This window comes from Spea bombifrons, chromosome 3 (assembly GCF_027358695.1).
Source record: "Spea bombifrons isolate aSpeBom1 chromosome 3, aSpeBom1.2.pri, whole genome shotgun sequence".
Lineage (NCBI taxonomy): Eukaryota > Metazoa > Chordata > Amphibia > Anura > Pelobatidae > Spea > Spea bombifrons.
Genome location: NC_071089.1, coordinates 7,811,793 through 7,829,413, shown reverse-complemented (window position 1 = coordinate 7,829,413; position 17,621 = coordinate 7,811,793). Strand labels below are relative to the sequence as shown.

At 38.3% G+C, this 17,621-nt stretch overlaps 1 protein-coding gene across 1 annotated transcript in view; it reads left to right on the top strand.

Moving 5' to 3' along the window:
* TGFB2 (transforming growth factor beta 2) overlaps positions 1-15,840 on the top strand; it is a 52,868-nt gene extending 37,028 nt beyond the window's left edge. Inside the window, exons 2-7 of the mRNA XM_053459317.1 lie at positions 7,923-8,086; positions 12,431-12,563; positions 12,685-12,795; positions 13,675-13,843; positions 14,111-14,264; positions 15,658-15,840. Of these exons, the coding sequence (XP_053315292.1) occupies positions 7,923-8,086; positions 12,431-12,563; positions 12,685-12,795; positions 13,675-13,843; positions 14,111-14,264; positions 15,658-15,816 (890 nt within the window). The 3' untranslated portion in view covers positions 15,817-15,840. The remainder of the gene's footprint in view (positions 1-7,922; positions 8,087-12,430; positions 12,564-12,684; positions 12,796-13,674; positions 13,844-14,110; positions 14,265-15,657) is intronic.
* The last annotated feature ends 1,781 nt before the right edge of the window (positions 15,841-17,621 follow it).

Genomic DNA, 17,621 nt, shown 5'->3' with positions numbered 1-17,621 from the left:
TGGATCTTGGTAGATATTCGTTAGATCAGGTTAGATCAACTGTTATTTTCGTTAGATCTACCACGCAGGAGGCGGTATTCACAATCCTATTTTGTGTGCGGGGGATGGGTACACATACGGTCTGGCCCCCCCTCAACTGAAATTTGGATTTTTTTTAATGGATCTTGGTAGATATTCGTTAGATCAGGTTAGATCAACAGTTTTTTTCGTTAGATCTACCACGCAGGAGGCGGAATTCACAATCCTATTTTGTGTGCGGGGGATGGGTACACATACGGTCTGGCCCCCCCTCAACTGAAATTTGGATTTTTTTTAATGGATCTTGGTAGATATTCGTTAGATCAGGTTAGATCAACAGTTTTTTTCGTTAGATCTACCACGCAGGAGGCGGAATTCACAATCCTATTTTGTGTGCGGGGGATGGGTACACATACAGTCTGGCCCCCCCTCAACTGAAATTTGGATTTTTTTTAATGGATCTTGGTAGATATTCGTTAGATCAGGTTAGATCAACTGTTTTTTTCGTTAGATCTACCACACAGGAGGCGGTATTCACAATCCTATTTTGTGTGCGGGGGATGGGTATACATACGGTCTGGCCCCCCCTCAACTGAAATTTGGATTTTTTTTAATGGATCTTGGTAGATATTCGTTAGATCAGGTTAGATCAACTGTTTTTTTCGTTAGATCTACCACGCAGGAGGCGGTATTCACAATCCTATTTTGTGTGCGGGTGATGGGTATACATAGGGGCTGGCCCCCCCTCAACTAAAATTTTGATTTTTTTTTAATGGATCTTGGTAGATATTCTTTGATCAGGTTAGATCAACAGCTTTTTTCGTTAGATCTACCACGCAGGAGGCGGAATTCACAATCCTATTTTGTGTGCGGGGGATGGGTACACATACAGTCTGGCCCCCCCTCAACTGAAATTTGGATTTTTTTTAATGGATCTTGGTAGATATTCGTTAGATCAGGTTAGATCAACTGTTTTTTTCGTTAGATCTACCACGCAGGAGGCGGTATTCACAATCCTATTTTGTGTGCGGGGGATGGGTATACATACGGTCTGGCCCCCCCTCAACTGAAATTTGGATTTTTTTTAATGGATCTTGGTAGATATTCGTTAGATCAGGTTAGATCAACTGTTTTTTTCGTTAGATCTACCACGCAGGAGGCGGTATTCACAATCCTATTTTGTGTGCGGGTGATGGGTATACATAGGGGCTGGCCCCCCCTCAACTAAAATTTGGATTTTTTTTAATGGATCTTGGTAGATATTCGTTAGATCAGGTTAGATCAACAGCTTTTTTCGTTAGATCTACCACGCAGGAGGCGGTATTCACAATCCTATTTTGTGTGCGGGGGATGGGTACACATACGGTCTGGCCCCCCCTCAACTGAAATTTGGATTTTTTTTAATGGATCTTGGTAGATATTCGTTAGATCCGGTTAGATCAACTGTTTTTTCGTTAGATCTATCTACTCACAATCTTCTTTTGATTTTACATATCCATGCCTGTTCATTTGCACATCAAGCCACAGGTGCATACCTCTCAACTGTCTCGATTAATGCAGTACAGTCACGATTTGGAGGCTCTGTCCCGCTGAGCTCTACCTCTGTTCCATGGAATTCGGGATTCAGAATCCTGCGAGTCCTGATCGTGTTCTCTGGTGCCTGGGTCACCAGAAAACGACTACTGGACATGCTCAGCATTGTACGCATGCGCAGTAACACTGCCAGCTTCAGTGACAGCACTAGCGCGCATGCGCGGTAACGCTGACACTCTGATCTTCACAGTTTAGGAAGAGTGATGGCAGCAATGCACATGCGCGCCAGCGTCCCAATTTGCCGAGATGTTGGGAGGTATGAGGTAATGTCATAAATAACAGACTCCACAGACACATTTAAAACACATTTTTCTCCGAATTTAGGCATTTTCTTGCAGTTTGCCTAACACAATGTATAGATAACTTTCAATATTTTTTATTCTCTGCATTCACAGTATGTGTACCCATCCCCCGCACACAAAATAGGATTGTGAATACCGCCTCCTGCGTGGTAGATCTAACGAAAATAACAGTTGATCTAACCTGATCTAACGAATATCTACCAAGATCCATTTAAAAAAATCCAAATTTCAGTTGAGGGGGGGCCAGACCGTATGTATACCCATCCCCCGCACACAAAATAGGATTGTGAATACCGCCTCCTGCGTGGTAGATCTAACGAAAAAAGCTGTTGATCTAACCTGATCTAACGAATATCTACCAAGATCCATTAAAAAAAATCCAAATTTCAGTTGAGGGGGGGCCAGACTGTATGTGTACCCATCCCCCGCACACAAAATAGGATTGTGAATACCGCCTCCTGCGTGGTAGATCTAACGAAAAAAACAGTTGATCTAACCTGATCTAACGAATATCTACCAAGATCCATTAAAAAAAATCCAAATTTCAGTTGAGGGGGGGCCAGACTGTGTGTACCCATCCCCCGCACACAAAATAGGATTGTGAATTCCGCCTCCTGCGTGGTAGATCTAACGAAAAAAGCTGTTGATCTAACCTGATCTAACGAATATCTACCAAGATCCATTAAAAAAAATCCAAATTTTAGTTGAGGGGGGGCCAGCCCCTATGTATACCCATCACCCGCACACAAAATAGGATTGTGAATACCGCCTCCTGCGTGGTAGATCTAACGAAAAAAACAGTTGATCTAACCTGATCTAACGAATATCTACCAAGATCCATTAAAAAAAATCCAAATTTCAGTTGAGGGGGGGCCAGCCCCTATGTATACCCTTTACCCGCACACAAAATAGGATTGTGAATACCGCCTCCTGTGTGATAGATCTAACGAAAAAAACTGTTGATCTAACCTGATCTAACGAATATCTACCAAGATCCATTAAAAAAAATCCAAATTTCAGTTGAGGGGGGGCCAGACTGTATGTGTACCCATCCCCCGCACACAAAATAGGATTGTGAATTCCGCCTCCTGCGTGGTAGATCTAACGAAAAAAACTGTTGATCTAACCTGATCTAACGAATATCTACCAAGATCCATTAAAAAAAATCAAAATTTCAGTTGAGGGGGGGCCAGCCCCCCCTCATTAAATATGCAATATCTCAGTAATTAGACTAGATCTAACAAAAATTTTGTCTGATCAAACCTGATCTAACGTAGAGCTATCATAATCAGTAACATTTTGTTGAAATTTTTGTTGAGGGGGGGCTGGCTACGGGTTAGCCCCCCCTGAAAAAGATTGTTAATATTGCCTATTTTAGAGTTGATCTAACGAAAAAAACAGTTGATCAAACCTGATCTAACAAAGATCTAACAAATGCCATGATCTTTTGTAAAAAAATTTAATATGGGGGGGCTAACCCGGGGGAGGTATATATCTGTGGAATGTGTTTGCTGATGGGGTGATTCAAAAACCAGCATAGATAATGCCATTAACCGTTTAAAAGAGTTGCGTGCCTTGTGTAACCAAATGGGTTAATGGTGCTGTTCCACCTACTCTGCTGAATTCAACAATTTTGAAGCCAAACATGGCATTCCAAGTCCTGCCGAAAACCCCAAATTCTTCGCAGAAAAAAATTATTTAAGCGTAAAATTTTGCCTTTATTCATATTTTTTTGCTGGCTCTGATATGTTGTTGCCAAAGTAACTGAAAAAGCCCCGCGATCTTGTCTGTGTTGTGTTTAGGTGTTTATTAAACCTTCAGGGTTAAGGATGAAAAATCACCAGCCGTGTAGAATAGGAGGAAGGAGTCAGCTCCAGACTGGGTGACCCTAAGAATTTGCCCCGTCACCCTGACACCCTGAAACTGGGACAAAAGCCCTGAGAGTCCCCAGGTATGGTGACCAGGGGTGGCCGGAGGATTTTAAACAATGGTTCAAAAGTATTAGCATGGTAATTAGTATTTACTATACTCAGTGACGTTATAAAATTCCCATAAAATACCGTAGTTCATTTTATTGACTACTTAATGGGATAAACATTATTATTTAAGTGTTGCTTGTATCCCAGACAGACAATTTACGTTTCTTTTTTTCTTTCCATTTCACCAAATATAGAATTTAAGTTTTGTAAATGTAAACTTCCCCTAGCCTACTGTGGATTCGATGTCAATCACTTGTAATTTTCTTTTCACTAACATAAAAATGTGTCCTTAAATGAAGCTAATGTAATTAATGACCTAAAGTCTTCATTTAGCGTGGCTCCTGGATTTATGACGAGACCAACCTATCCCATACATGCCTAAATTCCCTTACCATGTTAACCCCTACCACGTCTGCTGGGAGGCGGTTCCACTTCCATCTACTCAGTAAAGTCATTATTGACCCAATCGGACAGTTATTACTTTACTAACTGACTGGAACTCAAGTTGCTCAAACTTTTATGGCTGTGAAGACTCGAAACATAATCGGTCCTTGTTCTCGTTTTAGGATAGGCAAATGCCTATCCCATGCACGTTTACCGATATGGTTACTTGAGTACCATTTAGTACTGTTCATGGTTAAATGTATTATGTCATTTGCTACCAACACGGACTGCATGTGTTCCGTTTGGTCCCATCATACTTTCTTGCAGCGTCGGGTAGAATAAATAGGGCGTAGTAATTTCTGGATCGTAGCGGGGGTTACTGTCGGATTTGCTAAGACATGGCTCGGTGTGCTGGTCGTGGAGATAATCTAAGCACCAGAGTTCGACAGAAATGAAATGTTATTTTGGCAGTTTGCACGGCTGCTGTGACAACGAGGCTGTTTGGCAACAGACAGACGTTGAGCCTTGTGTATGCACCGAGAAAGAAAAAAAAAAGGAAACAGAGGTTCTACTGTTATTTCCAATTCCCCCGAGAAGAAGGGCTCGAATTCTATCCAAAATTATTAGTCCTTTTTCCCAAATTCTCGTATGTTTATTGGTCATTTATGTAAAAGAGATTTTTGCCAGCGTAGGTTTCATAATGGGAAGACGGGAAAAACACACACACACGCGCAGTTGCGTGACAAACAACAACAACAAGTTCATCACATGTGCAACAGGCAACAACAAAAATCAGGGCAGGAATGCATCAAGTTTTACTCTTCTTCGAAAGTGAAGCGTATCTAAAAGAATGACGTCCAAACTGACGCAAAAGCTCTTTATGTATAAATTTAATTGGACATTTTGATGGGGATGGAAAGGAAGGATAAAAACATGGCTGGTCGGTTGGTTTCTTTATGTATTGACCCAATTCTGTATATCGGAAGAGAGGAAAAAATGTCTATGACTGAAGATCACCCAACACGGGTGTAGTTTGGCACTATTTTGGTCACTTTGAGATTTCTGTAGCTGCCCATTGGCTGAGCTAAATTCAGAGCAAGCGTTGTAAGTGATGAAGAGAGTGTTTTTTGTAGGCAGATGAGGTCATGACATCATGCTGCTCATGTTTTTTTGGTAGCAAGTGCTATGATGTCACACTGCCATGCCTATAGGTGCTGTTGGGTAACTTCCTAAAGGTTTTTACATGTGCTTGGGTTGCATGAACTGCAAAGGAATCGCCAACTGAGTTTTATGGGGCAAAATGGCAACTACTGATTGGCTGTAAGGTGCAGCCAATGCTGGTCCAGGCAGGCCTTGTGCAACATGCCACATTTGCCGCGCCGAAGACGGCTTTGACCATGTAGATTTGTCACAAGAAGGCAAGAGCCATTAAAGAGTTAAAACCTAACAGGTCTTTCTGAATGTGTGTAAACTTCATTGCAGATTAGTGATTAGAAAAAAAACCGTTTAATTATTTTAATTGCCAGCAGGCCAGGAAAATTGGCTACAAACCGAAAAAGGATAACAAACTGTCTTTAATAAGTAGAATTAACTGTAAATATTTGCAAATCCTCTCTGAGCTGAATGGCTTCTGCGTTTCATAGATCTGGGTGGAAACGGGGGCCTGGAAATGAAAGGCAAGAGCCGACCGTAAGACGTTGGCACGGAACCAAGGAATGAACACTCCGTAAACACAAAAGGCCATAAAAATAAATCTTGGTAGCGATTGTTTACCAGCAACAATTAGAAGAAAAGGACTTTACGTAGTGAAGCTACTGATCCTTTCACAGCTAAGACAAACGAGCTGCGCGGTATCCCCGTTGTCAGAAGTCCGAACTCTGAATGCATTTCCTGACTCAACTAAAGAAAATAGAGGGATTTGATTTTTTTTTTTGCTGATCTTTGCTAATCTTTTATAGTATGTTGCCAATGGTATGCTTGCTAGCAGGCATATATTTTTATAAGAGGTTTGGGATAAAACACACATTGCCTAATACTAAATGTCACAGATAATTATGTCCTAGGATATTCATAATAACAAAATACATATCTAGATTTAAAGGTACAGTCATGTTTAACACTAGTGATACATCGTAGTGTTTTATTCTTTTATATTGATTCAGTCCGTGCATCTGTAATATAGATATATGTATTGTGCAAAAGTTTTAGGCAGGTGTGAAAGTGCTTCTAAAATAAAAAAAAGAAATAAAAAAAAAGAAAGAACAAAATGTAAAGTGAGTGAATAGAAAAAAATATATATTAAATAAATATTTGTGAGCACACTTTGAAACAGCATCAGTTCTTCTGTGGATTTAAGCGCCTTGGTTGCTTCTCTCTCTACATGTAATCCCAGACAGGCTCGATGATGTTGAGATGCTCTAGACTGATGAGTCAATATATATATATATATAAATTAGTACCTGGGTCACAGACTCCTTTTGTATAGCTTTGGCTATACTGAATCAGAGAAAATGAAGAGAAATGAATCATGGAATGTATCCATCCGGCCAACAGGGCTCCGGAATGCTCTAGATGGTCTTGGAAGTCTTCCTACGCCTACCAACGTCAATGTGGAATTCTGCTCTCAGTATTACGTCGCTGTGCTGGGGTCCCAGATATAGGAGGGAACCTTCAAATTCATCTCAAAGAGACCTAGTTTTAGATTTATTGTTCAGGTTTATGAATGTCTAGATAATAAATAAAGGTTTATCGGCAATAATTTTACTGTACTGTACTGAGTCATCTCGACCTAATTCTACATATTCTACAAACTACCTCAATCCGACCAACATTTTGATTATCTGAGTTTTTTTTTTTGTTTCTCTCTTGCAATTGTACATATAACAAACCTTATTGCTAGGAACCACCCAAAGGTTATTCCGTATCACGATTTAGATATCCACCTATAAAAACATACAATATAACGTATAGTGTAAGAATCAATAGGAACAGTTCAGTGTTCTAAAATAGAACCCAGTGCAAAATAATGCACTGTTGACATTCTAAACCCTCAATGTATATATTTGTCCATTCTAAACCTTCTTAAAACATGTTTTAGCCGCAATTACATTGTAACCCCCCAAAAAAAAACAATGGCATATGGATATAATAAATAACCTGTGCTTATTGAATGTAAAATCTGTTTTGTACATGCATTCCACAGAAAAAACAGAGGGAATTTGGTTTATCCTACAGACATATACTGTATGAAAGAATAGATTTTTTTTTACAGGTTTTAGTACATTTCCCATTTTAGTAAAAAGAGTTAAATATCTGGTTATGAAATCTCTTAATTTATATCAAGGATGTATATATTTAGCCCTGGACTGGTTGCTAGACCGCAAAAACTCATTCGTGTCTACATGTTTTTCCTTCCCGTCAATCTATGAGATAAATCCTTGTCCTCATGTATCGCTGGAAATGTTTTGTTAATATCTGGTGATGATATGTTTCTCTAACCAACTACAGATGTATATTTTTCTTGTTAAATTGTTAATAATACAAAATTGGCCATTGTTGGCCATCCTGTCTTAATTACTTTGGGCTATCATTTTCAACTTACATGTCTTTTAAAAAAAAAAAAAAATACTCTTCTAACCCCTTGCAGATGTCATCCCGTCAAACTATTTCAGTCCGTACTTCAGAATTGTACGATTTGACGTCTCTGCGATGGAGAAAAACGCTTCTAACCTGGTCAAGGCCGAATTTAGAGTATTTCGTTTACAGAACTCAAAAGCACGGGTCTCGGAACAGCGAATAGAACTTTATCAGGTAAAGATCAAAGTTCTTTGTTTATGATTTTTTTATATGACAAGGAACTTCTAACAAGGTAGTCTTCCTATTCTGGGGGAGTAGACTTCCTGAAGGGGCTGGTCTAGGCATGAGCAGAGGTGGGGCTAGTTAAATGTAGAGGTGGGACCAGTGTCAGACAGCCTTTAGTGTGTGTGGGGAGTGGGAGGGAATAAGTGGGAAGTGGGTGTGGCCAAATCCCACTTCCTGAGAAAGCAGAAACTGACCCGGAGACTGAGGGAAGCAGGCCTTCACTCAGAGACTCCGGGTCAAACCAAGGGAGTTCCTAGGAATACTTGTGTGCGGTTGCAACTTGATGATTTGTATGAACCACTTGAATAAGTTAAAATGGACTTTATTAACATAAGAGGTACAAGACTCACATCTGTGCCATATTATCGGTGCCAAATTTATATCAATAAATTTAGTTTTAAAAGTGGCAGTTATTGTTTAGAAAGATAAGACGGATGTTCATAATGTTATAGATGACGCAAGGCAAGGCATCAAATGCAGAGCCGATAATTTCTCATAGCTAATCTGGTTTATGGCATATGCATGTCAGAGAAGTCAACGGAATCATTCTAGTGGTTTCTATGGTGATTGCTGTAATTCTTACACTTTGCCCAGAATTGTTCCATGCCATACATGTGTGTGTATATATATATATATATATATATATATATATATACATATATATATTAGAAGATTTCTTATGGTTTCTGTGTTATCCTGGAGCAAAGTAAGGCCACACACAAAAATGTAAAACAGAATCTTCCAGATTTTTTAAACCAAATTTTCTTTTAGAAAGAGATGTGTACCTAAATGTAATATGCCATTTGTCTATTATTCACTATAAAGTATACTTTTTTGATATTTATTGAATTGGCTCGGCACAAAGATGTGTAAGGACACGACTAAATACCTTTTTGTGTGAATTTTTGAAATGCACTATAAGTTTTTTTTTAATCTGGTCATCCAACATCAATCTCCCTTTTACAGAAACCCAAAGGCCATTTTAATCATATAAAACGATGTTCATTTGTAGTTTGAACTTTGCGTAATCGTACGGTCTGCGAGTTACCAGAGAGTCTGTCTCTGATAACATTATTTATCATTAGAAGCTTTGGGTGGCGGAAGCTGAAGAGCCTCGTGACCAAGTTGAGTTGGCACACGTCCGGCCACCTAACACTCCAACCTCTATAATGGTCTTTGTCTGCCAAGTGTGAGGTACTAGCGATGGAGGGCTAAGAAGAGATTATTTGTACTAGTAAATCCACCGTTTGACTCCTTCACTAAGTATTTTGTGATGGATGATCGGAAGCAAATATGATGTTTACTTTGAGGTCGAAATGAGGAATTTGTCAAAGAGGTACAGTGGGAATGGGAAACAAGTTTGTGAAATGATTTATGATGTTATGTGAAGAGATATTGTAAATGAAGGACATTTTTTGGCAACCTGAAAAGGGTTCGAAAGGAAATATTTAAAAAGCACCGCTTTCTAGAAAGGGTGGTGAATATTCGCATTGTCCTCGGTTTCTTTACAACAGGGTTTGATATTCTTATCTGTGCCAAATATAAGGTGTGAGCTTTAACCCTTAAATAGTTGAATCTCCGAGCCACTACAATGATTTTGCAAAGAATTCTGTAGCGCCAAAGAGCTAAAGGCATAAGGACGCAAGAATAAGTTCAAATCCTTGATTTAGGAAGGTCTACCATTCACGTTGAAAATATCGTGAATAATTAAGGTACAGAAAAACGATGCTAGGGCGTCAGATACTTTTTTGTTTTGTAATTGCTTCTTGTCATTTCCGGTTTACGTTTTTGTGGTTTACTTAAAGCAGCGCTCTGGTTGATTATAAAAATGGAACCGTGACCATTTAACTCCAAATCCTTACATAAAAGCACGATTGTAACTCATTATATCTGTGGTTTCTGTAAACCTGATGCCGTTAACCTGAAGTGACATGATAGGGGGCTACACGCAACGTTCTGGATACTTTACGTTAACAACCGACCCCGGCCCTTCTGGAAAGAAACGTTATTTTGCTATAAGTGACACAATGTTTCACAGTCACCGATGAACGGTTTGCTCATGAAACACAAAATAAACGTTCGTCATTGACGATTTTGGAATAGATGTATACAGAATGCGGCTTCATCATTTACGCTCTCCCTGATTGAATGATAAACAAAACTCACGTGTTTAATCTTGCCGTTCGATTAAGTAAGATTTAATAAAAGGTGATAAAAGGCGACATTATTCTCTGAAGCGTATTCGTTACCCGAGAAACATGACACTATAATATATATGAGTTTTAAATAAATAAGGACAGAGTTATGTGATATGGGGGAGGGGGTGTTACGCTCGATTGCTGATTATTTTTGCAGATATTTTGGTCTTTTGGAAATATATATACTGCCTATAAAACTTTAAATTTTTTTACTAGCGTTGAATATATAAAGTATGTCCTTAACACCCCTCTCCGACCCATCTGAAACTGGATAAAAAAAATAAAAAAAACCCGCAGTTTCAAGGTTATGGATTGTGGAAACATGATGAAATAGAGCTATCTGGTACGACTTTAACTTTGGCCTTATAATGAATGCTGATCCACAGGAAATTTGATGAAAAGTTCTAACTCTTGAAAGCCCGGCATTCAAAACCCGTTTTGAGACACATGCTATAAAATCCTCGTATACGCAGCCACTGCCACCGAGCCTCAAAGTGATCCCCAATCTCACAAATAAAATTTAGGCGTATAAATGGATGCTAATTTCCTTTTTTTTTCTCGCTGGCTCTTTATAAGCCGTTTTATGGTATAGGCCTTTGGAACGCAGCCAGTTCTGCAGTAGAATATTCTAGGGGCACCTTGTTACGGCTGAGGTTGGTTTTGAAAATGTGGGTACTTTTTTTTCCTTTAGATTGGCCGATTATTGCAAGAGAGGGCATAGGGTTATTTCTGTAGGGGGGGGCAAAAGAAGGTAGAAAGGTGGGTATAGTCTGTAAAATAAGTCCACGGGATACCATGATTGTAGTACGTTCGCTCATAGTCTCAATCTTGCTTCCACCTTAAGGAGTCACATGAACCAATGGTAGAAAGACCCACACTCATTTAACCCACGCTCTTCATTTTTATTGCGATTACCCCCCCCCCCCCCCCCGAAATGTCGATTCTATGATTTATCAGATGAGTTTATTTTCTTTAGACTTACAGTCTCATCAATGGAGGGGAAAAAAAATACTTTCTGTATCTGAGTTCTCTTTCAATGTAAAGGGTTAAGAAAATCCTTTGATAAATATTTGTGTAACTTGAACAGCCCTACAATTTTATTTCGGATAAAAGAGTATTAACACTGATGACCCCGCGATACTTTGAGATGTATACAATAAGATTAGATAATAGTAGAACAATATACAATGCTCTCAAGGGGTTTGTACTTTTAAAGGATTTTGCGCACATTGCTGGCTTTGCTATCAGGTCCAGCTACAACTGGAGGAAATTCTATTTAATAAATATTAGTTGTTATTGGTAAATACTGCAGTTTCACTTAAAAATATGAACTTTTTCTCTAGTATAATCTCTAATATAAATTGTCTAGGCAAATACATCCTTATTTTTCTTTACATTCTTAACATTAAAAAATTTGTTGTTTTGTACTAAAAAATGCTAAAATTATTTGCATATGATGTCATATCTTGGAATGCCGCATTTAAATGGGCGCAGTGTCCTTTGCTGTGTATTGTGGATAATTGCTACTGTCCTCCATAGTATAAATGGGCTATTTAGGGAGGTAAGAGACCTCCATTGTAACCAGCCCATTGAGCAGCCATTGAGTAGCCATTGGGTAGCCATTGAGTAGCCATTGAGCAGCCATTGAGTAGTGGCGCACTGGGGAGCTTTTTGTCCAACAGCAATATGCCTCCCTCCGGTTTTGTGACTGGATTGACAAACCACTAGACTATCCTAGTCCTAGACGGCTTAGGACCAAATCCATTGCCTAAAAATATGTTACTCTCATGCTGATTTATAAATAATGTCCTTCAATGATATCATTTGCCAAGCTGTTCCTTAGCCTGTCATGACTCTTCTGATTAAAAGTAGAACTAAATTAAGACATTTCAAATAATGTTCCTAATTCTTTCAAAATGATCATTTTTTTTTTAAACGTTTTCTTACTTTGTTGAAAATGGAATTGAATCCAGAATATTTCCTTTCAAGAGGTTGCACTTATTTTAAATGGACAGATGATGGCGAGTTTTAGTAGGCCCGATTTATACTTCACTAGATCCACAATTCTGACAGTGACATTTTTCCTTCATTGCAGATCCTTAAGTCCAAAGACTTAACGTCACCAACTCAGCGTTACATCGACAGTAAGGTAGTGAAAACAAGAGCCGAGGGAGAGTGGTTATCATTTGATGTCACCGAGGCTGTGACTGAGTGGCTCCGTCATAAAGGTAACTAGATATTATTTCTGTGGATCTGTGTTAAGATCATTGGATTTCTTTTAGTCTTACATATTACATTTGGATGTTTCTTTCTTGTATAATTATTTTGTTCTTTTTTTTTTCATTACAGACAGAAATCTTGGATTTAAAATAAGTTTACATTGCCCTTGCTGCACCTTCGTACCATCAAATAACTATATCATTCCAAACAAGAGTGAAGAGTTAGAGACGAGATTTGCGGGTAAATGTTGGCGCTTGAAAACCTCTCCCCATTTACACCTACGTCCTTCATATACATCCCCACCCCACTCGGTCTTCCTCCCATTGCATCCCCTATACCATCCGATTACTCCTCATTGTTTCCCAACCGGTCATAATGGCCTCCATATATAAATCTTAACCCCTTCAGGACCGGCATTGGCAAACTGCGTATTCCCTTGAAGGCCGCAGTTTTTTTTTAAATATTTAAATTCCGTGCTCGTGATTCGCTGCAAAGCGATCACGTGCACGGAATTGCGGGGGAGTGGCTGCTACGGATCGCTGGGGACACCCAGCGGTCAGTAGCAGCCGCCTCTCGCGATCCCAGCGTCCATAGAGACGCTGGGATCGCGCATCATTGATGACGTACCTGGTACGTCCCGGTCTGCTGGTGACCTTTGACCCTTGAAACATAAGTGATAAATATCTAGAACTGGATATCCAGCCTCTGATGTCTTAAACATGCATAATGTAACTAAAAGTATAATAACATTCAATATGGCACAATTATAGACTGTTCCTTTGTGACCTACGTACTTTGATTGACATACATCTAGAAATATCTATTTTAAATAGATGGGCAAAACGTCAAAAGTAACTACTTAGAACCCGCATGGATACTAATATAAGAATACCACTGGTCCTCCCCATAACTGATTTTCTTGTAACTCATGTAACCCCTTTCTTAGTTTGGTTTGGGCTACATCACCTTTCCCGATAAGCTTCAAAAAAGAGAAGTGATGAGAGTCAAGGTTTATTTTTCCTTCTTTCCTGCAAAAATCTCCGATTACACATATGCGAACGATATCTCAATGTTTTTACACATAACAGAATATTTACTTCCTGTTTGTATCACTTCAAGGCATTGATGATCCATACATGTACCCTGGTGTGGACTACAAAAATCTAAAGAAGAAACATGGCAGTCGGACCCCTCATCTTCTGCTAATGTTGCTGCCTTCATACAGACAAGAGTCGCAGCAATCAAGTCGACGGAAGAAGCGAGCCCTAGATGCTGCCTACTGTTTTAGGTGAATATGATGACTTAACAACCATATTTTGAAAAAAAATGTAGAAAAAAAGTATATTTCTTGACTAAATGTAAGCTATATTTCAATCTGTTGAAGGTTTAGAACTTTGGTGCAACAGAATTCTCCGATTGTTTTCAAAGAAGATATTTATGCATATTATGATATTTTTTTTGGAATACTTTGCCATATTTTTAGTTGTGCATCAGAAAAATGCTTGATATTTATTAACGCTACTAATTAATGAAAATTTCCATGCTTGTTTAACAGAAACGTCCAGGACAATTGTTGTCTACGTGAGTTATATATCGACTTTAAGAGAGATCTTGGCTGGAAATGGATACACGAACCTAAGGGCTATTACGCTAATTTTTGTGCAGGAGCCTGTCCATATTTGTGGAGTTCCGATACTCAGCACACTCGGGTAAGTTGAGGCGGCTTCATTTCAGAAACAAAGGCTGTAAGCGCCTCATTTCCACGAACAGAGAATTAATTTTTAATCTATTTGTACAGGTGTATAGTAACTTGACCCAAGAAACGTTTTTTTTACATTTCCAGTTTCACATAATGCACAAATAGCATAAAGCATGAATAATCTAATAAAGATTGATTCAATCAGAATGCTAAGCAATTCACTCTAAGTTGCCAAATTCCCACAATTCCAAGACAAGCAGGCCCGGACTGGCCATCTATCACACCAGGTAATTGCCTGGTGGGCCACTGGCCAACAACACCACACGCTAACCTGCTCTACCAACGTAGCGGCAGATTGGTGCTGCAACGTGTGGCCCCTAGCTGGATATGCCTGTCCATGCCGAGCTTAAAGACATAGTGTCTGGCTGCACATCGCCAGCTGTCGGCCGCACTTACATCATCAGGCAGCGTCTGGCCTTAAATTGTCAAGGCCACATCCCCAGGCCGGCCCTGATGACAAACGTATGATGTAGTCAGTCCAATAATTTTTGCTCTGGCACAGCTTTTGTCCTGGCAAGTAAAGCTTAACTGCTTAAAATATATGGTGTAAAAACAAAAGTTTTTTTTATTGAAAATGGCCAGTGTATGGCACGCATTAATGGTCATCTTTGGAATACATACATTCCATTAATATGAACCCATGTGCTTATGTTAAAGTATGTACGCCTAATACATTTAACGATTCAGGCATGCCCTAAAAAGGGACCTACGTAATCTTGAAGGCTTACAATATAATGCCTTTAATGTTCTCAACCTTACCCAGTTTGCTAATTTTCTTCCCATGGCTAACACTGTACAAATCTATACATCAATACATTGGCCTAACCTTCAAACACATTCGTATTCCAAATGTTGATAACATTTTGTTTATGCTTCACAATATTTGGTTTTGCATTTAAGATTTTGAGACTTGAGAACTTGAGACTTTTCCTGACCTTATATTAGAAACCTTCTTAAGGTTTTTTTCTTGTACTTGACCTACCTTTCCCTGGCTGTAGATTCTCATCTCCATTACACATCCCTTTTCTTCCTTCAGTTCCTATCATTCCGTCTATATCTCTCTTTTGCTGTTATCCTTTACCTTACACTCACCTAGCCTTGTTCCAGGGGATATGATCTGTGGCCAACAGATGAAGATCAAGGATGACTCCTGATATCGACATCCCGGGCAATAAAAACTGTACCGAGAATACATATTATAATATATTATATTAATATATATTATATATATTATAATAATAATATAATAATAATTATAAGAGAAATCATAAACAAATAGTCATTTTTATTTAAAGTACTAGTGGTGGAAAATGTATATATGATAATTCCCCTTGTTTTTATAGGTGCTGAGCCTCTACAATACCATCAATCCCGAAGCATCTGCCTCTCCGTGCTGCGTGTCGCAAGATCTGGAATCGCTGACCATATTGTACTACGTTGGGAAAACACCAAAAATCGAACAGCTCTCAAACATGATTGTAAAATCATGCAAATGCAGCTAGAAATGACATAACAGGCATGTGCTTTAGGGGGAAAAAAAAAAGAACATAGGCCTTTTTGATCAGTGTTATAATGTAAAAAAATGCGGTACTAGTATGGACTGTTTGAAATTTCTTTTTAGAAACTGGCAAAAATGCTAAACTTTGAAGGCTTAAGTCAACGTTCCACTGACATTAGTCAATGAGAGAGATTTGTTCCTGTGTTAAAGTGAAATTTGCGAGCAACCCTTGTTAGCTAAGAAACAGCAAGGGTGAGCCATCAAAACGATTTCTTAATTTTTTTTAAGGAATTAATTTTATAACTCCCGACAGGCTTCCTGGTACTCTAGTCTGGATGTAGAGTATGTCTAACAAGTTCAAAAAAATGCAAATATCCCACTTTTTATTTTTTTAATATTTTTTATGCGAAAATGGAGGCAGAAAAAAAAAAAATAAACAAAATAAAAAACCCCCCCCCCGAAAAATATTTCTAGGTATAAACATAGGAATATTTTGCCTCCGGTAGAAATGCAGACATATTTACAAAATACAGTGTCTCTTTGTATAAGCAACTTTTAACAGTGTAGAGACATTTATTTAAAAAAATAAAAAATAAAATAAACACTGGAAGAATTTGTTAGTGTTATTATGTGAAAAGGAGAAACAGGAATATCCCTTTTTATTGGAGATGCTGTATCTGTCCCGTTCCTTACTTGATCTCTCTTTATTGTTCTGCTATTAGGCATTTTACCCATTCCCTAGGTTTTTAGTGATGAAAAACATTATTTATTGTTATGGGATTAAGGAGCAGTTCTTTTTTTTTTTTAACGATAGAATTTGCGAAAAAAGAACAAAGACCAAATTAACAACTCAAAGCAAATCTATTGCCTTGTGATCTGAAGTGGCTCTGAAATAATTTCTCAAGGACCGACATGGGTCCAATGTTCCTCTGTGTTCCAACTGGACCACTTGGTCCTCAAAGTCTTGCTTAAGGACCTCTTATCTGGAGAGTTCATTTAGGAAAATAATAGTATCGCATGTGATACTCTACTGACTTGGCTTACTCTAGAATATTCATCTGAAAGCCAAGTAACCAGATTTAGTTATGTGGTCTTTGTTTTCCCTGCGACATCTCGAATTAGACAACAAATGGGAAGTTATGATGTTAAAACCCAATGTTCACAAAAGCCTAAAATTAGCTCTGCATTTTTTATACTGTTGTGAAGAAATGGTATACTGAATAATTGTGTGTTGATGGAGCCAAAGGTGTCACACTACTAGATTTCAATTGTTACTAATAAACTGTCAACAAGGCATGCATGACCTTGGAATAATAACAATGACATTATGTACAGTCAGTAAGGAAGATGGATCCCACCAAATCCTAATTTATATGGTCAAAAAAAATGTCTTTTACATCAAAAAAAAAAAAGCTGCTGTCGCTGACTGTTTTTGAAGTGCCTCAAAAAAAATGCATTTGGATTTATTTTGTCTCATATTTTTTTGTGTGTTTAATTTTAATTCAGTAATACTCAGCACCTCCATCGATGTTTTGTAAATAAAAAAAAAAAATACAAATGCTAATGCAACTGCCAGAACATTAAAAAAAAAATCAAATTTTCACATTCACATAAAAACTTTCAAAAAAAAATATTACGGATAGATGGGTTTGAAGAGCCAGCTTTTTTTTTTTTTTTTTTTGGAAACCATTTCTGTAGATCTCTTTTGTAAACATACATTATGTAGATTATGTGTAATGTGTACAATCTAACAATATTTTTATATTCTGTAAAATTGTCAGCTATGGTATTTTTATTATTTGAAGTTAG